The 23104-nt window shown below is 44.2% G+C and overlaps 1 protein-coding gene across 5 annotated transcripts in view; it reads left to right on the forward strand.

Moving 5' to 3' along the window:
- The window catches only part of PFKL (phosphofructokinase, liver type), a 300427-nt gene that overhangs the window by 251824 nt on the left and 25499 nt on the right, over positions 1-23104 (forward strand). For all 5 annotated transcript variants that reach the window (XM_075317821.1, XM_075317820.1, XM_075317822.1 and 2 more), the window contains one exon: positions 20135-20196. In XM_075317821.1, the coding sequence (XP_075173936.1) occupies positions 20135-20196 (62 nt within the window). The remainder of the gene's footprint in view (positions 1-20134; positions 20197-23104) is intronic.

Genomic DNA, 23104 nt, shown 5'->3' on the forward strand with positions numbered 1-23104 from the left:
CCTCAGACCATGTAGGTTCTCAGTTCTCAGTCCATGTAGAACATGGACAAGATAGCCACCTGAGGGGAGGGCTGAACATGAATTCCCGTAATTTTAGTGTGGGCTCTGAATACTGCAATCCAAAAAGGCCTTATTTTCTTACAGTCCCACCAAATGTGGGACATTGTTTCCTTTTCAGTTCCGCAGTGTCAACATGAGTCAGATATTGAAGGAAGTGATTTGTGAATTTTAATTGGGCATAAGTACCACCGAGCCAGAATCTTGTACTTTCGCTCCTGAGCGTACCCTGCCGCCAACACTTTGTGTGTAAAGAAAAAGGCTTTTTGTCTGTTCTTTGCTGAAAAAAGTGGTTCCCAATTCCCTCTCCCAACCCTGAATGAAATCAGGATCAGAAAGGTTAAAGTGCTGATTAAAGGGGTGGTTCACCCATTTTTTTTTATTTTCTCAATGAGTGTCACTTACCATTATAGGAGTTTTCTCCATTGGCTTCTATTTCCAGTTCTGGCACTGAGCGGCGCTATCCTGCACGCTCAGTGCCTGTCACATGACCCCCTGGTGCTGCGGCTGCTAGTATCCTCTTACGTCCTGTCAATTTCCGGGCTCTCAAACTTGACGGGTACGTCAGAGGATGCTTGCGCCACTCACACTGATTGACTGGGCTGTGGGCAGTGACTACCGCACATCACAGCCCAGCATCGAGGGGAGGATCCGGAGAGCTTTAGTGTGGAGCAGTGAAGACAGAGCGTGTCGCTTACCACCGGTCAGCTGTGGGAGGTACGGGGCGCCAGTGTGGAGTGCAGGGGGGGTTTCTTCAGCTGAAATCCCCCATGTCACGTAAGTATATGATCACACTATCCGCCCGCTGTGCTCAGTTGTCACGAGAGCCTGCGGTGTCGGCATTGTGATCATGTGCTCCTACGAGCAGCACAGGTGACCGGACGCTGCATGGGACCAATCTGCTCCAAGGTCACCTGCACAACAAGTCCCAGAGTGGAGACAGCTAGTGACATGTAGCATCCGGTCACCTGCACAACAAGTCCCAGAGTGGAGACAGTTAGTGACATACTCTGCTCTGACACTTAGTGTGCTATATGTCACTATCTTGCTCCACTCTGGGACTTGTTGTGCAGGTGGCCGGATGATACATGTCACTAACTGTCTCCACTCTGTGACTTATGCTGCATAGTAGCAAGTTTCTCCACTCTCACCTGCACAACAAGTCCCAGAGTGGAGCAAGATAGTGACCTATAGCATCCGGCTCTCCCACCCCTCTTCTCCCACCCCTCTTCTCCCACCCCTCTTCTCCCACCCCTCTTCTCCCACCCCTCTTCTCCCACCCCTCTTCTCCCACCCCTCTTCTCCCACCCCTCTTCTCCCACCCACCCTTCTTCTCCCACCCCTCTTTTCTCCCCCTCCCCTCTTCTCCCACCCCTCTTTTCTCCCCCTCCCCTCTTCTCCCACCCCTCTTTTCTCCCCCTCCCCTCTTCTCCCACCCCTCTTTTCTCCCCCTCCCCTCTTCTCCCACCCCTCTTTTCTCCCCCTCCCCTCTTCTCCCACCCCTCTTTTCTCCCCCTCCCCTCTTCTCCCACCCCTCTTTTCTCCCCCTCCCCTCTTCTCCCACCCCTCTTTTCTCCCCCTCCCCTCTTCTCTCACCCCTCTTTTTTCTCCCACCCCTCTTTTCTCCCCCACCCCTCTTCTCTCACCCCTCTTCTCTCACCCCTCTTTTCTCCCCCCTCTTTTCTCCCCCCTCTTTTCTCCCCCTCCCCTCTTCTCTCACCCCTCTTTTCTCCCCCTCCCCTCTTCCCTCCCTTTCTCTTTTCCCTTCCTCTCTCTTTTTCCTCCCTCTCCTGGCATGGTCAGTACAGAAATCTCTCGATCGTGGAGGTGTGAGAGGGAGTAATAAACATATAAACATGGAGTCCCTAATGTGTCTATGTATTTATTTCTAATAAAGTATTTTTCTCTGTGTGATGTCTCTTTTTTTTTTTTTTTTAACCCTTTATTGGAGATTCTTAATGGCCGGGTCAAGATTGGCCTGACATTAAGAATCTCGGGCTTTATACCAGCTGATAAAACATAGCTGGTATTAACCCCTTATTACCCAGCATGCCACCTGCCCACACTTTTTTTTTTTTTTACCTCTAACCCTAGGGTTAGGGTTATGTGTTTGTTTGTTTGTTTGATTTTTTTTTATTTTTAATGAATTTTTAAAAAAAAAAAAAAAATCAACATGGGCTTCACCCATCGAGCACCAGGGCATTTTACTGCTCACTCATACCTACTCCTGACCACGCAGCCAGCAGAACAAGTAATCAGATGACTCCAGTGTCGGCTGATTACTTGTTCTGTGTCCCCCTGCATCCATCGCAGCGTGTTCGGGCTGTGAGATCACCTGAGTTCAGTCCAGCACTGGAGTCAGCTGATCTGAACTCCAGCCTGCACACGCTGCGATGGATGCAGGGGGGCACAGAACAAGTAAGGCGTAAGCCACACGGCAAGAAAAACGGTGCGAGTGAAGTGTGATAAAACATCGCATTCCATTCGGACCAATATTAGCCTATGTGTCAGCGCACATGAGCAATTATTTTCTCAGCCCTTATCGGACAGAGAAAACAATCGCAGCATGCTGCAACTGTAATGCGAGACTCTCTCTTTTTTACCCATTCAAGTGTATGGGATGAGAGAAAAATCGCACTGCACTCATGGTACATCGGTGTACCGCGAGTGCAGAGCGAGAATCGCAATAGCCGACTACGGAGGAGAGAGGGAGAGAAATCCCTCCCACCCCTCCTCAGTGCCGACCCGCCAGCCCCTCCGCAGCGCTGGCCCGCCTCTCCTGAGTGCCGGACCGCCCCCCGCAGCTGAGGTCCGCTCGCACAGTCGGACCTCAGTCGCAGGGACACACGCATGACACTCTGCTCTGCTGTAATGCCAGCGTGAGCCGAGTGTCATGCGAGGGGATCGCAGTAATTCCCGTGTGGCCCCAGCCTAATCGGCCAACACTGGAGTCTGCTGATCTGAACTCAGCTGAACTCCTGACCACACAGCCCGCACACGGTCACACGTGATCGGCAGCAGGCAGTGACTGCTGTTAACCTGCATCCATTGCAGCGTGTGCAGGCTGTGAGATCAGGAGTCAGCTGACTCCAGTGCCGACCGATAAATTCTGTGTCCTGCTGCAGAAGGATCCGGTAAAATAACGGTTGCATGCGCTGCACATTTAATCCACAGAATCTGGTCATATGCAGTTTGCGGTTTTTTGCCTACAGGCAAAAAAACGCTGATGTGAAAGTAGCCTGCAAAATGCATGCCACATGGATGATACGGACGACACACAGAGACAATGCAAGAGGGAAAAAAAGCAATCTCATGACCCCTTCATTTTTTTTTTCCCCCCAATTATTTTTTTTCACATGTTGCTCCGGCTAATAATCAATTTCTACGCACACACACGCACTATGAACTATATGAGAACAAGCAGAAGATAGCCGCTTTCCTCACCTGGTTGTGCAGAGCTGGGAGCTTCGGCTGTCTCTATTGTGATTGCTCTCAGTGCATCCACACTGGGAAGAGGCAGGGAGGAGACTTTGGGTGGAGAGGAGAGTGGGTGTGTTAGACACAGTGGGTGTGTTAGATACAGCCCTAGAGCCACAAAGAATTATGGGAGTTGTAGGAACTGAACCCAGGAAGTCAGAAGAGAGATTAACCCCATCAGAGCTGGAGCCAGCAATGAGGATGTGCTGCTAGAGCACAATAAAAGGTAATATTGCTGAAAAAAACATAATAGATGTGTGGAGAGGCACATATTAGCAAGATTTATCAGAAAAAAAAACAGTTTTGGTAACTGGACAACTTCTTTAAGATAACCATATATCAGTGAAATCAGATGGGAGAGTGGCAAATCTTGAAGAAATAAGATTTCAAATGATGTGGGCAGTACCGGGAAGGAGTGCCCACCCCCACCCTTCCACCTCTCAAGAACAGACCTCAAATGACCGTACTCAAGCCATGATAATCTCATGGGGGGTATTGTATCCATTACACTTGATGTCAGATCTGTTTACCAGAGTAAAGGATGCTAAGTGGTTTACGAAACTTGATCTTAGGGGAGCGTATAATCTCATTCGAATTAAGGAGAGTGATGAATGGAAGATGGCCTTTAACACCCCTGAGGGGCATTTTGAATACCTAGTGATGCTTTTTGGGCTCACTAATGCCTCATCCATCTTTCAATCATTCATGAATGATATTTTTCGGGAGCTAATTGGCAAATTCCTAATTGTCTATTTGCATGATATCTTGATTTTTTTGATGATTTGGATGCTCATGTGCAGCAGGTCCGGAAAGTTTTTCAGATGCTTAGGGAACATTCATTATTCGTTAAGGGATCAAAATGTCTCTTTGGAGTGCAGAAAATTTCCTTTTTGGGGTTTGTTTTGTTCCCTGCTTCTATTGAAATGGATCCGGTCAAGGTTCAGGCCATTCATGACTGGGTTCAGCTGAACTCTTTGAAATCCCTTCAAAAATTTCTGGGCTTTGCCAATTTCTATCGTAAATTTATAGGCAATTTCTCGAGTGTGGTTGAGCCTTTTACTGATCTTTTTGGTGGCCTTCCTTGTTTCAAGATGTCAGGAGTTTTGTGCAGTCTTGCAGGATTTGCTCCAGATCCAAGCCAGGTTGTGTACATTTTAGTGGGTTGTTTCAGTCCCAGGAGCATGCTCAAAGGTTTGCCAACTGGCGTAGGACAGCTGATCCCCGATTTAAAGTGGGGGACATGGTTTTGTTGTCCTCTAGGAATGTTCCTATGAGAGTTTCCTCGCCTAAATTTAAGCCTAGATTAATTGGGCTCTATATGATTTTGGAGATTCTTAATCCCATATTTTTTGTTTGGCTCTTCCTCAGTCATTCAGAATTCACAATGTTTTTCATTACTCTTTGTTGAAGAAACATGTGGAGCCAGTAGTTCGTCTTGATAGGCGAAAATTTCAGTATCTTGTTAAGTGAAAGGATTATGGTCAGGAGGGTAATTCTTGGGTCTTTACTGCTGACATTTACGCTGACGGATTGGTTCGTACCTTCCGCCGTGCCCATCTTGACAGACCCATTGGTTATGGTGAGGGTTCGGTGACCCCTCCTCAAGTGGGGGGTACTGTTGTGAACGTTGTCTATGTGGGTGATGTTCTGAAGCTCCCTCTGGTGGCCAGGAATGGTAGTGGAGCTAAATCTGAGCCATTGACTCAGACAGGTGTCAGTGTTAATTGGGAATTGGGGAAGTCCTATTGCAGACAAGTCTGGTCTATATAGGAGAGCACTTTCTGCCTGGCTGATGCCGGTTATAATTGTATATTCCCTGTCTCTGTTCCTGGCTTGGAGCTTTGTCCTTCCCTGTATACCTGAGCAAGACTTCTGCAGATAAGTTTCAGTTTTTGCCTTGCTTTCTTGTTTACACCTTAGGGTGTTGTTTTTCCTTGTTTTGCTGTGTATCTGCTTTCTTGTAGGTTAAGCTTTGTTTCAATTGTGCTGTGAGCATGGGGGTTTCCACCTGTTCTGGCTTTCCTGCAGGAGAAGGGATTTTTATCCCTATCTAATTTGAATATTTGCTCTTCTGGATGTTTGTGTTCTTTTTTGGTATTTTGTCCCTCACATTATTTACAGGAGTACCTGGTATAGTGGGGGTGAGGTCGTATGATCTCCATGGCCATTTTTACTATCAGGAGTTTGGTATTTTTCTATAGGGATTTTGCACTAACCACAATCAGATCCTTTCTTATGCTTTGTATCAAGTTAGGGGGCCTCACCTTTGCTAATTCTATTTTTGCTATCTGAGTATTATGTTTTTCTACATCACCGTAATCTTTATCAGTGGGGGGCTACCTATTCCTTTGGGGGCTACTCTGAGGCAAGATAGATTTCCTCATTTCATTCTGTGAGGCGTAGCTAGTTTCTCAGGCTGTGACGTGGTGTCTTGATTTTTAGGAACGCTCCACGGCTGCTTCTAGTGTTGTCTGATAGTCAGGGGATTGCGGTCAGCCCAGCTTCCAACTACTCCTGTTTCTTGGTGTTTTTTCACCAATGGGAGTTTTTTGTAATCTTCCACGGTTACCGGATCATAACAGGGGGGGTCTGTAACTTGAAGCTCATCTAGTGAGGGAATATGAGTACTCTTTGAGAAATGTCCCACCCTAAGGTCTGAGCTGTGCCAGCAAAGAGACCTTTACTAGGTTAGCCGGCAGGAACTCAGGATTGGAGAATATGGGAGTGAGTGGGCTATAAGGTCTAGTTAGTATATTTTCGCTCTCAAGCTATCCCAGAGTTCTAATTTTGCCATTAGTAGGATCCCTTATGGTGTTATTTGTATTTTGTCCTTTTTTTCAATCCAAGGGAGATTCCTAAGGAGAACCAAAGAAAAGTTGTTCAAGTCTTATTTTCTGTTTTGTGTTACCTTGGAAGTGCCAGTCAAACAGCCTAACTAACACTGAGGCTTGATGATATAAACGGAGATTTGGCTTGCCCCCCCCTTTGCAGGCGAGCACAGGAGATGTATAGGAACAGCATTGAGGTCAGTTAAATGCAACAAGGGCGGGTGAGAGGAATACGTTTGATATGAGGCACTCTGTCTTTAGCTATGAGGGGCTGCTGATAAGTCTTTGGCTTTACCCAGAAAGAAATGAGATAGGATGATGAAACTTTACATTTATTCCATAAACTCTCCACTGATTTCAACATACTTCTTACATCGGTATTCCAAGTTCTGTAAGCCTAGCAAAAAGAAGGATCTCGGTTGTGCTTCAAACCAGGCATCCGTAATGGCATCAGAAATGATGAGAAATTTGGTACCCTCCAGATGTTTTCTTCAGGTTTGGAAACAGATGATAGTCGGAGGGAGCTAGATCTGGTGAATAAGGTGGGTGGTCAACCAGCTGGAAGCCCAGCTCTGCCAGTTTTGCCGGGGTCACTTGTGCAGTGTGAGCGAAGGCGTTGTTTTGCAGGAATAAGGTTCATTTGGACAGCTTGCCACACTTTTTGGCTTTCAGAGCTACCTTTAATTGGTCCAAAAGTTCAATGTAATACCTTGCATTGAGAGTGGAACCATTTTGAAGGTAGTCCACTAGCAGCACGCTCTCCTTATCCCAGAACACAGACGCCATCACCTTTAGTGGCGGATTTTTGCACCCTGAAATTCTTTGGACTAGGAGAACCACCTTGTCTCCACTCTTTTGACTGATCCTTGTTTTCAGGGTCATATTAATGAATCCAGGTCTCATTCATAGTGACCAGTCCATCCAGGAAGTACTTATCAGTCCAGAAATGCTGACAAATGTACCGGGAGGTTTTCACTCACATGCTTCTCTGATCTGTTGTCAAACATTTGGGGACCCACTTTGCAGATAGCTTCCTCATGTCCAAATGTTAATGGAAAATGACACAAACTCGTTCACGGGAAATCCCCATGATGTCTGCTATTGCTTTAGCTGAAATTTGTCGATTCTCCTGTATGAGGTTGTGCACAGCATCGACTATCTCCGGAACAACAACCACTCTGTCATCCAGGAAGTTCCTCATCATTGGTGCTGAAATGGCCTATTTTAAATTTGGTAACCCAGTTCTGAACTGTGGAATATGAAGGGCATTGATCCCCCAATGTCTGCGACATATCACCACGAATATCCTTCGTGGACGTTCCTTACAGAAACAAGAATTTTATCACTCCTCTGCTATCGCATTAGACTTCGCCATTTTGTTTTCCCGCATGCATAGAACACTGTTGCCATAAGCAACAAACACAAAATCTTGAAAACATATATTAGACACACAAGGCTTTTATGTGATGTAACATTTGTTACCATAGAAACAAAAAAGATCACAAAGCCAAAGACTTATCAGCAACCCCTCGTATCAATTACCGACTGCGATCATATGTCCTCGTTTCTACTCCTGGGATCTCTTTGTCTTTGAGGGAGCGGACATGTAGGACCTTCCGTAGGAAGTTGGGGCCAATCAGTTATCGTCACTGGGTGAAGATTAAGAGCAGCTGTAAAGGCATTTATGCCCCTTGGGTGACTGAGAGCATTGAGTATCCCAGAGGGGTGGACCCTGAGACGGATCGGGAAGCCCCAAGTATATAGGATACTGTGTGGTCGGGGTCTACTCACCGCTTGTCATGTTAGCTTCACTGCGTCTCGTGCCGCTCTGTTCAGTGAGTCTATCGTCAGCCTCCACTTCTCCTCTTCTGCTGCTGGAGGTAGGCACCATCTCAGGACGGGATACCATTTGCTCTGCAGGCCCTGGACCCGATAAGTAACAGAGGCAGAGGAGTGCCTGCCAATGGATGAGTTTCGATGCTGTGGTGCAATGATATTTGGAGATCCTGTCGGCCTGGGTTAAGAGCAAGTTCAACGCATGTCTTTACTCTTCCCTAGCCAGGACACGCCCTGTGAAATCTTTTTATGAACAATAATGAGTTTTTGATCATTGTAAGGTTCCTATAAAGTCACGATTGGCACATTTTAGCACACAACTATTGAAGATGAAACCCTGTCCTAAAGAATATTAGAATATTAACTGATGTACATGTAACCAAGAAGAAGGGACTAAGTATACCTAGGTATTACATTCGACTCTAGCAGATGTTAAGCTTGGCAACTAATTTTAGTTCTTAGAAAATAAATGATATAATTGTTTTTGATATGGAGAACTTTGCACTTTCAGTTTGTTAGATTCAGTTTTATGGATAAAATCAGGTATTATTCTGTCTGCGGTTCTCTTACCTTCTGATAGATTCTCTGCGCAAAGGAAAACTTAAAAGTTGTGAAGGCTGCTCTATCTAATGGACAACTGCTGCAGGGTATTTCAAGAAAGGACCAGTCAACAGGTCAAAAGTGGTCAGTTTCTGTACTTATTTTAATGGCATGCCACCAGTTTGTGTGTATGTGCTTTTTTTTTCTCCATTTGTTTCAGTTTGTCATATTTCCAGAAGTGTGGGTTCTAATTTAAGAAGGTGTCAATCAGAGTGGTAATGCTTCCTAAAGACATGTCCCAAAATAATAATAATGCATCCTAAAGACGTGTCCCAGAGGGTAATAATGCATCCTAAAGACTTGTCCCAGAGGGTAGTAATGCATCCTAAAGACGTGTCCCAGAGGGTAGTAATGCATCCTAAAGGCGTGTCCCAGAGGGTAGTAATGCATCCTAAAGACGTGTCCCAGAGGGTAATAATGCATCCTAAAGACGTGTCCCAGAGGGTAATAATGCATCCTAAAGGCGTGTCCCAGAGGGTAGTAATGCATCCTAAAGACGTGTCCCAGAGGGTAGTAATGCATCCTAAAGGCGTGTCCCAGAGAGTAATAATGCATCCTAAAGGCGTGTCCCAGAGGGTAATAATGCATCCTAAAGACGTATCCCAGAGGGTAATAATGCATCCTAAAGACGTGTCCCAGAGGGTAGTAATGCATCCTAAAGACGTGTCCCAGAGGGTAATAATGCATCCTAAAGGCGTGTGCCAGAGGGTAGTAATGCATCCTAAAGACGTGTCCCAGAGGGTAATAATGCATCCTAAAGGCGTGTCCCAGAGGGTAGTAATGCATCCTAAAGGCGTGTCCCAGAGGGTAGTAATGCATCCTAAAGACGTGTCCCAGAGGGTAATAATGCATCCTAAAGGCGTGTCCCAGAGGGTAGTAATGCATCCTAAAGGCGTGTCCCAGAGGGTAGTAATGCATCCTAAAGACGTATCCCAGAGGGTAATAATGCATCCTAAAGACGTGTCCCAGAGGGTAGTAATGCATCCTAAAGACGTGTCCCAGAGGGTAATAATGCATCCTAAAGACGTGTCCCAGAGGGTAGTAATGCATCCTAAAGGCGTGTCCCAGAGGGTAGTAATGCATCCTAAAGACGTGTCCCAGAGGGTAGTAATGCATCCTAAAGACGTGCCCAGAGGGTAGTAATGCATCCTAAAGACGTATCCCAGAGGGTAATAATGCATCCTAAAGGCGTGTCCCAGAGGGTAGTAATGCATCCTAAAGACGTGCCCAGAGGGTAGTAATGCATCCTAAAGACGTATCCCAGAGGGTAGTAATGCATCCTAAAGACGTATCCCAGAGGGTAATAATGCATCCTAAAGACGTGTCCCAGAGGGTAGTAATGCATCCTAAAGACGTGTCCCAGAGGGTAATAATGCATCCTAAAGGCGTGTGCCAGAGGGTAGTAATGCATCCTAAAGACGTGTCCCAGAGGGTAGTAATGCATCCTAAAGACGTGTCCCAGAGGGTAATAATGCATCCTAAAGGCGTGTCCCAGAGGGTAGTAATGCATCCTAAAGGCGTGTCCCAGAGGGTAGTAATGCATCCTAAAGACGTATCCCAGAGGGTAATAATGCATCCTAAAGACGTGTCCCAGAGGGTAGTAATGCATCCTAAAGACGTGTCCCAGAGGGTAATAATGCATCCTAAAGACGTGTCCCAGAGGGTAATAATGCATCCTAAAGACGTGTCCCAGAGGGTAATAATGCATCCTAAAGACGTGTCCCAGAGGGTAATAATGCATCCTAAAGGCGTGTCCCAGAGGGTCCCAGAGGCTAGAAGGTTGGAGGAGTGTTTAAACTAGGAATGGGGGGGCGAGGGTATTCACTTTATAGAAGGGGAATGTAGTGCAGATAGTGACCAGGGCACAAGTAATGAAATTGGGGGTGGTACGGGGGGAAGGGTTAGGACAGTTAATACAGTAAGCAGGAATACAGGTACAGAGTCATACGTAACGTGCATGTACACTAATGCCCGAAGCCTCACAAATAAGGTGGAGGAATTAGAATTAATATTGTTGGAAGAAAATTATGATATAGTGGGGATATCAGAGACATGGCTGGATGAGAGCTATGACTGGGCTGTTAATTTACAGGGTTATAGCCTATTCAGGAATGACCGTACAAATAAGCGAGGGGGAGGTGTGTGTCTATATGTAAAATCATCCTTAAAACCCATCCTGCGTGACAACATATGTGAGGGTACTGAGAATGTAGAGTCCCTATGGGTGGAGATAAGGGGGGGGAGAATGAATAATAAAATACTGATAGGGGTGTGTTATAAGACGCCGAATATTATGGAAGAGGTAGAGAATCTCCTCATAAAGCAAATTCATAAAGCAGCGAGTCTCGGAGAGGTAATTATTATGGGGGACTTTAACTATCCTGATATAAATTGGGGAACAGAAACTTGCAGTTCCAGCAAAGGAAATAGATTTTTGATAACAATGAAAGATAATTACCTTTCACAAATGGTACAGGACCCCACAAGAGGGGGAGCACTACTAGACCTTGTACTAACCAAGAGGCCAGACCGCATATCAAATATACAAGTTGGGGGTTACTTGGGGAATAGTGATCACAAAATAATAAGTTTTCATGTATTCTTTAGTAAGATGTCTAGTAGAGGGGCTACAAGGACACTAAACTTCAGGAAAGCAAATTTTAAACGGTTGAGAGATGATCTTAGTGCAATAAACTGGGATGATGTACTAAGTAATAAAAGTACACAAAGCAAATGGGAGACTTTTATGAGCATCCTGAATAGGGCTTGTGCAGAAAATATACCCTATGGGAACAAACATGCTAGAAATAGGAGGAAACCCCTATGGCTAAATAGAGCTGTAAGGGAAGCAATAAAAGAAAAACAGAAAGCCTTAAAAGAATTAAAGAGGGTAGGTAGTGATGAGGCATTATATAATTATAGAAAATTAAATAAAATATGTAAAAAGCAAATTAAGTTAGCTAAGTTTGAGACAGAGAGACTCATTGCGAGAGAAAGTAAAAATAATCCTAAAATATTCTTTAACTACATAAACAGTAAAAAACTGAAAAGCGATAGTGTTGGCCCCCTTAAAAATAGTCTTGGTGAAATGGTGGAAGGGGATGAGGGTAAAGCCAACCTGCTGAATGACTTTTTTTCTACGGTTTTTATACAAGAAAATGCCATGGCAGATGACATGACCAGTGATACCATAAATTCACCCTTGAATATTACCTGCTTAACCCAGCAGGAAGTACGCCGCCGCCTCGAAATCACTAAGGTTGACAAATCTCCGGGCCCGGATGGCATACACCCCAGAGTACTACAGGAATTGAGTTCTGTGATAGATAGACCATTATTTTTAATCATCTCAGATTCCTTAATAACAGGGTCGGTACCGCAGGACTGGCGCATAGCAAATGTGGTGCCAATATTCAAAAAGGGGACAAAAACTGAGCCGGGAAATTATAGGCCGGTAAGTTTAACCTCTACGGTTGGTAAAATCCTTGAGGGTTTCTTGAGAGATGCTATACTGGAGTATCTCAAGAAAAATAACCTTATGACAGAGTATCAACATGGGTTTATGAGGGATCGATCCTGTCAAACTAATTTGATCAGCTTCTATGAAGAGGTAAGTTCAAGCCTGGACCAGGGAAATGCAGTGGATGTTGTGTATATGGACTTTTCAAAAGCTTTTGATACGGTGCCACACAAAAGGTTGGTACATAAAATGAGAATAATGGGGATAGGGGAAAATATGTGTAACTGGGTTAAAAACTGGCTAAGTGATAGGAAACAAAGGGTGGTTATTAATGGTACGTACTCGGACTGGGTCTCAGTTCATAGTGGGATACCACAGGGGTCAGTATTGGGCCCGCTTCTTTTCAACATATTTATAAATGACCTTGTTGGGGGCATGCGGAGTAGAATTTCAATATTTGCAGATGATACTAAACTCTGCAGGGTAATCAATACAGAGGAGGATAATTTTATATTACAGGGAGATTTATGTAAATTGGAGGATTGGGCTGAGAAGTGGCAATTTGGCAATTGAAGTTTAATGTAGATAAATGTAAGGTCATGCACTTGGGTAGAGGAAATAACATTTATGATTATGTACTTAATTGTAGAACACTGGGTAAAACAGACACAGAAAAAGACTTGGGTGTATGGGTGGATGGTAAACTTCACTTTAGTGGACAGTGTCAGGCAGCTGCTGCCAGGGCTAATAAAATAATGGGATGTATTAAAAGAGGTATAAGTGTTCATGAAAAAAAATATAGTTCTACCTCTGTACAAGTCACTAGTGCGACCGCACTTAGAATACTGTGTACAATTCTGGTCACCGATATATAAGAAGGACATAGCTGAACTGAAGAGGGTACAGAGAAGAGCGACCAAGATTATTAGAGGAATGGGTGGGCTGCAATACCAAGACAGGTTATTAAACTTGGGGTTATTTAGTTTGGAAAAACGAAGGCTTAGGGGGGATCTAATCACAATGTATAAATATATGAGGGGACAGTACAGAGACCTTTCCAAAGATCTTTTTACACCTAGGCCTGCGACTGGAACACGGGGGCATCCGCTACGTCTTGAGGAAAGAAGATTTAATCATAATCACAGACGAGGATTCTTTACTGTACGAGCAGTGAGACTGTGGAACTCTCTGCCGCATGATGTTGTAATGAGTGATTCACTACTAACATTTAAGCAGAGCCTGGATGCCTTTCTTGAAAAATTTAATATTACCAGTTATGTATATTAGATTTTATGACAGGGTATTGATCCAGGGAACTAGTCTGATTGCCGGATGTGGAGTCAGGAAGGAAATTTTTTCCCCATTGGAACTTGTTTGCCACATTGGGGTTTTTTTTTGCCTTCCTCTGGATCAACATGTTAGGCTACGGGTTGAACTAGATGGACTTAGAGTCTCCCTTCAACCTTAAAAACTATGATACTATGATACTATGAATAATGCATCCTAAAGACGTGTCCCAGAGGGTAGTAATGCATCCTAAAGACGTGTCCCAGAGGGTAATAATGCATCCTAAAGACGTGTCCCAGAGGGTAATAATGCATCCTAAAGACGTGTCCCAGAGGGTAATAATGCATCCTAAAGACGTGTCCCAGAGGGTAGTAATGCATCCTAAAGACGTGTCCCAGAGGGTAATAATGCATCCTAAAGACGTGTCCCAGAGGGTAATAATGCATCCTAAAGACGTGTCCCAGAGGGTAGTAATGCATCCTAAAGACGTGTCCCAGAGGGTAATAATGCATCCTAAAGACGTGTCCCAGAGGGTAATAATGCATCCTAAAGACGTGTCCCAGAGGGTAATAATGCATCCTAAAGACGTGTCCCAGAGGGTGGTAATGCATCCTAAAGACGTGTCCCAGAGGGTAATAATGCATCCTAAAGACGTGTCCCAGAGGGTAATAATGCATCCTAAAGACGTGTCCCAGAGGGTAATAATGCATCCTAAAGACGTGTCCCAGAGGGTAATAATGCATCCTAAAGACGTGTCCCAGAGGGTAATAATGCATCCTAAAGACGTGTCCCAGAGGGTAATAATGCATCCTAAAGACGTGTCCCAGAGGGTAATAATGCATCCTAAAGGCGTGTCCCAGAGGGTACTAATGCATCCTAAAGGCGTGTCCCAGAGGGTAGTAATGCATCCTAAAGACGTGTCCCAGAGGGTAATAATGCATCCTAAAGACGTGTCCCAGAGGGTAATAATGCATCCTAAAGACGTGTCCCAGAGGGTAATAATGCATCCTAAAGACGTGTCCCAGAGGGTAGTAATGCATCCTAAAGACGTGTCCCAGAGGGTAATAATGCATCCTAAAGACGTGTCCCAGAGGGTAATAATGCATCCTAAAGACGTGTCCCAGAGGGTAATAATGCATCCTAAAGACGTGTCCCAGAGGGTAGTAATGCATCCTAAAGACGTGTCCCAGAGGGTAATAATGCATCCTAAAGACGTGTCCCAGAGGGTAATAATGCATCCTAAAGACGTGTCCCAGAGGGTAATAATGCATCCTAAAGACGTGTCCCAGAGGGTAGTAATGCATCCTAAAGACGTGTCCCAGAGGGTAATAATGCATCCTAAAGAAGTGTCCCAGAGGGTAATAATGCATCCTAAAGACGTGTCCCAGAGGGTAATAATGCATCCTAAAGACGTGTCCCAGAGGGTAATAATGCATCCTAAAGACGTGTCCCAGAGGGTAATAATGCATCCTAAAGACGTGTCCCAGAGGGTAATAATGCATCCTAAAGACGTGTCCCAGAGGGTAATAATGCATCCTAAAGACGTGTCCCAGAGGGTAATAATGCATCCTAAAGACGTGTCCCAGAGGGTAATAATGCATCCTAAAGGCGTGTCCCAGAGGGTACTAATGCATCCTAAAGGCGTGTCCCAGAGGGTAGTAATGCATCCTAAAGACGTGCCCAGAGGGTAGTAATGCATCCTAAAGACATATCCCAGAGGGTAATAATGCATCCTAAAGGCGTGTCCCAGAGGGTAGTAATGCATCCTAAAGGCGTGTCCCAGAGGGTAGTAATGCATCCTAAAGACGTGCCCAGAGGGTAGTAATGCATCCTAAAGACATATCCCAGAGGGTAATAATGCATCCTAAAGGCGTGTCCCAGAGGGTAGTAATGCATCCTAAAGACGTGTCCCAGAGGGTAATAATGCATCCTAAAGACATCTCTCATAGAATTCTGTGGGTGACACCTAGTTGGTAAATGTCATTTATAACTTAGAACCAAATAAAATAAAAGGCCCATAGATATAGAAGCATAAATGTGCAAAACTGTTCTTGTGCGGACCTTCTTTACAGACTTTGTTTACAAGGGCATATCTGCCACAATGTTTAAATTTATATTGAAAATATTTAATAAAAACAGTTTAAACTTAAACAAAACCCAAACAAAACATTATACCCTGGAGAAGCAGAGAAATAAAATAAGAGCAATATCTGTCCACTTTTGAGCTAGTGACAGGTCCTCTATAAGGCTATAGAAATGGATGTAAATGACAGCAGTAAAGATTGAGTTAATGCCACGTCACACTAAGCAACATCGCTAGCAACATCGCTGCTAAGGAACGATGTTTGTGACGTAGCAGAGATGTTGCTAGTGATGTCGTTGTGTGTGACATCCAGCAACAACCTGGCCCCTGCTGTGAGGTCGTTGGTTGTTGCTGAATGTCCTGGACCATTTTTTAGTTGTTGCTCTCCCGCTGTGAAGCACACATCGCTGTGTGTGACAGCGACAGAGCAACAACTGAATGTGCAGTGAGCAGGGAGCCAGCTTCTGCGGACGCTGGTAACCACGGTAAACATCGGGTAACCAAGAAGCCCTTACCTTGGTTACCCGATATTTACCTTCGTTACCAGCGTCTGCCGCTCTCAGCTGTCAGTGCCGGCTCCCTGCTCTCTGCACACGTAGCCGGAGTACACATCGAGTAATTAACCCGATGTGTACTGTGGCTAGGAGTGAAGGGAACAAGGGAACAGGGAGCCGGCACTGACAGCGTGAGAGCGGCGGACGCTGGCAACAGAGGTAAATATCGGGTAACCAAGGTAAGGGCTTCTTGGTTACCCGATGTTTACCGTGGTTACCAGCGTCCGCAGAAGCCGGCTCCCTGCTGCCTGCACACGTAGCAGAGTACACATCGGGTTATTAACCCGATGTGTGCTGTGGCTAGGTGTGCAGGGAGCCAGCGCTAAGCGGTGTGCGCTGGTAACCAAGGTAAATATCAGGTTGGTTGCCCGATATTTACCTTAGTTACCAAGCGCAGCATCGCTTCCACGCGTCGCTGCTGGCTGGGGGCTGGTCACTGGTTGCTGGTGAGATCTGCCTGTGTGACAGCTCACCAGCAACCCGTGTAGCGACGCTCCAGCGATCCCTGCCAGGTCAGGTTGCTGGTGGGATCGCTGGAGCGTCGCTCAGTGTGACATCTCACCAGCGACCTCCTAGCAACTTACCAGCATTCCCTATCAGGTTGTATCGTTGTTGGGATCGCTGGTAAGTTGTTTAGTGTGACTGGGCCTTAACACCATATGTTTATCTTTTACACAATGGATGGACATGTAGCCCAGTCGTATTTTTCTGACTTATCAGATTTCTCAGAGTGAATATTGACAATAGCATCAGGCTGATGGTTTATATGGGACTTGTTTTTTGGTGTTTAGCATATATATTTTTCTAAAGATACAGTGACATGTAAAAGTTTCGGCACCCCTGGTGAATATTATTGCGAACAGTTAATAAAGTTAAAGATGACACATTTCCCCTTTTAAATATATATATATATATATATATATATATATATATATATATATATATATATATATATTATAATATAATGTTTACGCACTTTTGTAGGTTTGTATACTCAATTAACCTTGACTAGTTCCTGTGAAAGCTGCATGGAAAATTGCTAGAGAGGCAAATCCGAACTCCTACTTGTCTGCAAAAGACCTTCAGGAAAATTTTGCAGACTCTGGAGTTGTGGTACATTGTTCTACTGTTCAGAGACACCTGCACAGATATGGCCTTCATGGAAGAGTCATCAGGAGAAAACCTCTCCTGCGTCCTCACCATAAAATTCAGCATGAGAAGTATGCAAAAGAAACAAATCTAAACAAGTCTGATATATTTTAGAAACAAGTCGTGTGCAACAATGAGGTCAAAATAGATCTCTTTGGCCACAATGATCAAAGGTATATTTGGAGAAAAAAGGGTACAGAATTTCAGGAAAAGAAATATAACCCCAACTATTAAGCATGGGGGTGGATCAATCATGCTTTAGGGTTGTTACAGCCAATGTCACAGGTAATATTTCACTGGTAAAAGGAAGAATGAATTCAATTACATTTCAACAAATTCTTGATGCCAACTTAACACCATGTGTAAAAAAGCTGACGTTGAAAGGAGGATAGATTTTACAAATGATAATGATTCTAAACACACAACAAAATCCACAGTAGACAACCTCAAAAGGCGTGAGCTGAAGGTTTTACAATGATCCACTCAGTCCCTGACCTGAACATCATTGAAAATCTGTGGCTATACCTCAAAAGAGCAGTGTATGCAAGATGACCCAGGAATCTCACAGATCTGGAAGACTTTTCCAAGGAAGAATGGATGAAAATTTCTCAAACAATAATTGAAAGACTCTTGGCTGGCTATAAAAAGCACTTCCAATCTGAGATACCGTATTTTTCGGACCATAAGACGCACTTTTTCCCCCCAAATGTTGGGAGAAAGTGGGGGGTGCGTCTTATGGTCTGACTATAGGGCTGCGGCCGGGAATGTGGGTGCTGCGGTGGAGCGGGTCATCGGGGGCACGAGCAGGCTGCAGCAGTGCCTGCCGTGACCACGTGGGCCCGCTCATTACATATGCACGCCCATCCTCCCGCCCATCATCTCTCAGCGAACACGGCGCTGACAGGTGGGCGGGGTGATGGGCGGGGGGGTGCGCGCATAATTAACAGCCGGCCGTGATCACCCCTGGCAACTACAGCCTGGAGTGATCATGTGCGGCTGTATTCACTGCCCCCCGTGCATCATTATCAGCGCGGGGTGCAGTGAATCAGTACACTCACCCGTCACCACGTGTGGAGCCTTCCCCCTGCAGCATCGCGCGATGTCTTCCTGTCTGTGCCGGTCAGCTGATCTGGTCACTAGCGGCGCGCACAGCGATGACGTCATCGCTGTGCGCGCCGCTAGTGTCCACCAGCTCAGCTGACCGGCACAGACAGGAAGACATCGCGCGATGCTGCAGACGGTGACGGCTCCACACGCGGTGACGGCTCCACACAGCGGCGCTGCAGCTGAGACAGAGATCGGTGCTTCAGGGAGTGAGGAAAGGTGAGTATAAACGTTTATATTTTTTTTTATGTGCCACAGGCCATATACCAGGATGGGGGTATAACATGAGCAGGATGGATGGGGGAATAACATGAGCAGGATGGATGGGGGAATAACATGAGCAGGATGGATGGGGGAATAACATGAGCAGGATGGATGGGGGAATAACATGAGCAGGATGGATGGGGGAATAACATGAGCAGGATGGATGGGGGAATAACATGAGCAGGATGGATGGGGGAATAACATGAGCAGGATGGATGGGGGAATAACATGAGCAGGATGGATGGGGTATAACATGAGCAGGATGGATGGGGGTATAACATGAGCAGGATGGATGGGGGCATATCATGAGAAGGATGGATGGGGGCATATCATGAGCAGGATGGATGGGGGTATAGCATGAGCAGGATGGATGGGGGTATATCATGAGCAGGATGGATGGGGTTATATCATGAGCAGGATGGATGGGGGTATATCATGAGCAGGATGGATGGGGGTATATCATGAGCAGGATGGATGGGGGTATATCATGAGCAGGATGGATGGGGGGTATATCATGAGCAGGATGGATGGGGGGTATATTATGAGCAGGATGGATGGGGGGTATATTATGAGCAGGATGGATGGGGGGTATATTATGAGCAGGATGGGGGTATATGAGCAGGATCATATACAAGGCAGGAGGATCCTTACCAGAATGGGGTACCTTAGTAGAGAATTTGGGGACATTACCCCATAACAGTGTCAGCAGCAGATCCTCGCCCCATAACAGTGTGTCATGACCATATTTTTTGGTTAAAATTTTATTTTCCTATTTTGCTCCTCTAAAACCAGGGTGCGTCTTATGGTCAGGTGCGTCTTATAGTCCGAAAAATACGGTACTTGCAAAAGGGTGTGCTACTAGGTACTAACCATGCTGAGCACACAAACTTTTGCATTGGTCCATTTTCCTTTTTTGTTAATTTAAAAATCTAAAAGATTAAAAAAATGTTTTGCCTCAAATACAAAGGAAATGTGTCATCTTTTTGCCATTGAGAGATCATTTAATCTTCAACTTGCTTAGCTGTTCACAATAACAGTAATTTTGACGAGGGGGGCCCAAACTTTTACATGTCACTGTATATCATTTCATAGTGATGTGACATGGACAAGCATTCTGTTGGAGTAAATGTATTTTCTCTTTGTACTGTATGTTGTCAAAAATGTCCAACTTTAGAATCTTAGACATTAGTCCTCCAAACACATCCATATTGGCTGAAGAGCTGTCAGGTGAAATAAACATTTTATATGCACACTCCATAAATCTATCTATAGTAAAAGTCTTATGCCTTGAAGTAGGTTCTGTTACAGCTTGTTTAATTGACCCTCATGTAAGTATGTGTCTGTGTGCTAAAAAGATAAGATATTGTGATGTCCGTATTAAATTTGGTCATACTTTTGCATGGATCATTTATAAAGTATTTCTTTGTATCCTCAGGCTAATGTAGAACATCTCACAGAAAAAATGAAGACCGATATTCAGAGAGGACTTGTGCTAAGGTATAAACATTCACCAAGCATTATTTATAATATAAAGGGGAAGGAATTACTATGAGGAAGGAGTTGTATTAAAATAAGTTTTTGGGAAAGTATTTCCATAATGTCAGCTCTATCTACAAATCTAAGAATCTTGAGCAATGAGACCTAATTTGTTTACATTTTGTGTCTGTTTTTCACATATTCTTGAGATTGAAGCGCACAAAGTGTTACTAAACTACATGTAGATTGTGTTCCCCTGTGCTTCAGCCTCCTGTCTGTGCTGTAGAACTGATCTGGGTCTGAGGAAGCACTTAAATATGTATATGCAAGCTAGCCAGATATTTTAAAACGCTTAGCAATCCACAAATTGTTAATGAAATAAAGAATGGGACATATATTGTATTTTTCAGACTATAAGAGACTTTTTTTAACAAGAAAAACTCCTACAAAAAGTGAGTGCGTCTTATATCCTGGAGACCGCATCCTGTGTTGGAAGAGAAGGCTGACACCATGTCCTTCCCAATGAGAGCTCTGTCCTCCTGCTCTGAACTTATCTATGTGATTGATACAGAGCAGGAGAGGAAGCTACCGGGAGCTGAAAGGAGGCTACACTATCTGAGCAGCTGAAGGACATTTTAACCGTTTAACGTTGGATCACATGACAAGAAAAAGGTCCTATCACATGACCTGAAAGGTCCTAAAGTTAACTTAGTAGAAGGTCCTTCAGCTGATCCAGTTTCTGTTCAGATCCCGATCAGGAACTGCAAGATGGGATAGTGTTTGTTTGTGTGATGTACCATGCAATGTCTGGTAGTGTGTGTATATATGTATTGCAAGTAGGAGGAAAATAATGCAGAGCACTGCTTACCATATGAAAAATCCCGGCGGTGACTTCCCAAGCAGGTCCGTTCAGTATGAAACAGCCACGTGTGCTTATTCAATATATAGCGGAGTGCTGTGCGCCTTCTGAGTCTTCACTAAATCCATCCGGATAGCAGAAATCAGCTGATGTTACCCGTGCTTATGCCATAGTGCAGAAAGTCCATCCAAAGAGAAAGATTGGCAGCACTCTGCGGTATAACTTGAATTTTAATAAAGCTTCATGCAGACAGGTGAAACAAACACAGGAGAGCGGAGGGAGGAGAGCACGAGGACTCTCCTCCCTCCGCTCCCCTGTGTTTGTCTCACCTGTTTGCATGAAGCTTTATTAAAATTCAAGTTATACCGCAGAGTGCTACCAATCTTTCAATCTTTCTCTTTGGTGTGTGTGTGTGTGTGTATATATATATATATATATATATATATATATATATATATATATATATATATATATATATATATATATATATATATATATATATATATATATATATATAATGTGTATATATATATGTATGTATGTGTAATGTAAAGTGTGTGTATGTGCATATACCAGAGCCGTCCATATGTGCATGTAGCTAAACTGTGTGTGTCTATGTCCATGTTGTTTGAATGTAGCAGGGCTGTGTGTCTATATCTGCATGTAGCTTGTATGTAGCAGAAGTGTGTGCGTATAATACACACTGCAAAGAAACACCATGAATGGCTTTATTACATCACTATGCTTCTTATTACATTAAAATTAGTGAAATGACACGTCTACTTTACACCACCAGGAAAGCTTTCATGATTAGAAAAAGTGTTTTTCCTATTTTCTGCTGTCTAAACCTAGGGTGCGTGTTATAATAAAGAGCGTCTTATAATCTGAAAAATACGGTAATTATTGTGAGCTGTAGGTGTTTCCTTTTTTGATTATAGTATGTTGTGGTAATTTTTCCATGTTTGTGTAATAATTATATAAATTGACTTGGGGAAACTTTTTGAACTCTAGTGTCACCTATTGGAAATAGCTTTCTTAAACGTCAATATTGACCTTTAAATCAGCCTTGCATATGACTTAGGATAAAAAGCCAAATCAGAATCTCAATTTATTTCTGGTTACTGTCCTTGTGAGTGCAAAGTATGAGATCTGACTTGACTATGTGAGAGGTTAAGACTGGCATCTAAGGGGGAAGGTTTCTCCTTGTGGAGAGTGACATGCCAGGTTTGGCATGCCAGCATGAGGAGACTTTTTATTCTAAGTTATATGACAATGATCAATACTGACTTTTAGGATTGCTGCTTCCAATAGGTGGCACTAGAGTTCAAGTCCTCTTCCTCTCTGAAGATACAATTTGCATATCTAATTTTCCAGATGAGCATTGCAGGTTTTTAAGGCTATGTGCGCACACTGAGTATTTGGTTGCAGAAATTTCATCACCAAATCTGCATCTCTTAGCAGAAAAAAATATGCGTCTTTGCCATGTTTTGAGTGCATTTTTGATGCTTTTTTTTTCCATGCATTTTTTGTGTATTTGGGGTGTAAAAACGCTGATAGAATTGACATGTTGCAGTTACATTTTTCCCTTGCAGAAGAAAATAAACATGCACAAAACTTCAGGATTCTCACTGACTTTGCTGGCATAAATATTTGCATGCAGTTTGTGACAAAACTGCTCTCAAAAAATGTGCTACAACCGCACTGTGAGCACAGAGTCTGAGTCTCCTCATACTGCCATGCAAGAGCTGGCATGTCACTTTCCAGAAGGAGAAACCTTACCCCTTAGGCTGCTTTCACACTACGTTTTTTTAACCTGCGTCATGAACGTTTTTTTGCTGTAAAAGCGGATCCTGCTTTTACAGCAAAAAAACGCATGCAAACACATGTGTTATTTTGCAGGATCCTGTCACTTTACGTTTATGGGCGGGCATTGGAGTCATGTGATCGGGAGTCAGTGGAACTGAACATGACAGACTGGGAGCTGGCATCTGACAGCTGCGGAGGCTCGTAACCAAGGTAAACATCGGGTAATTTGCTTGGATACCCGATATTTACCTTGGTTACGAGCAT

The sequence above is a fragment of the Anomaloglossus baeobatrachus genome, chromosome 7, assembly GCF_048569485.1.
Source record: "Anomaloglossus baeobatrachus isolate aAnoBae1 chromosome 7, aAnoBae1.hap1, whole genome shotgun sequence".
Lineage (NCBI taxonomy): Eukaryota > Metazoa > Chordata > Amphibia > Anura > Aromobatidae > Anomaloglossus > Anomaloglossus baeobatrachus.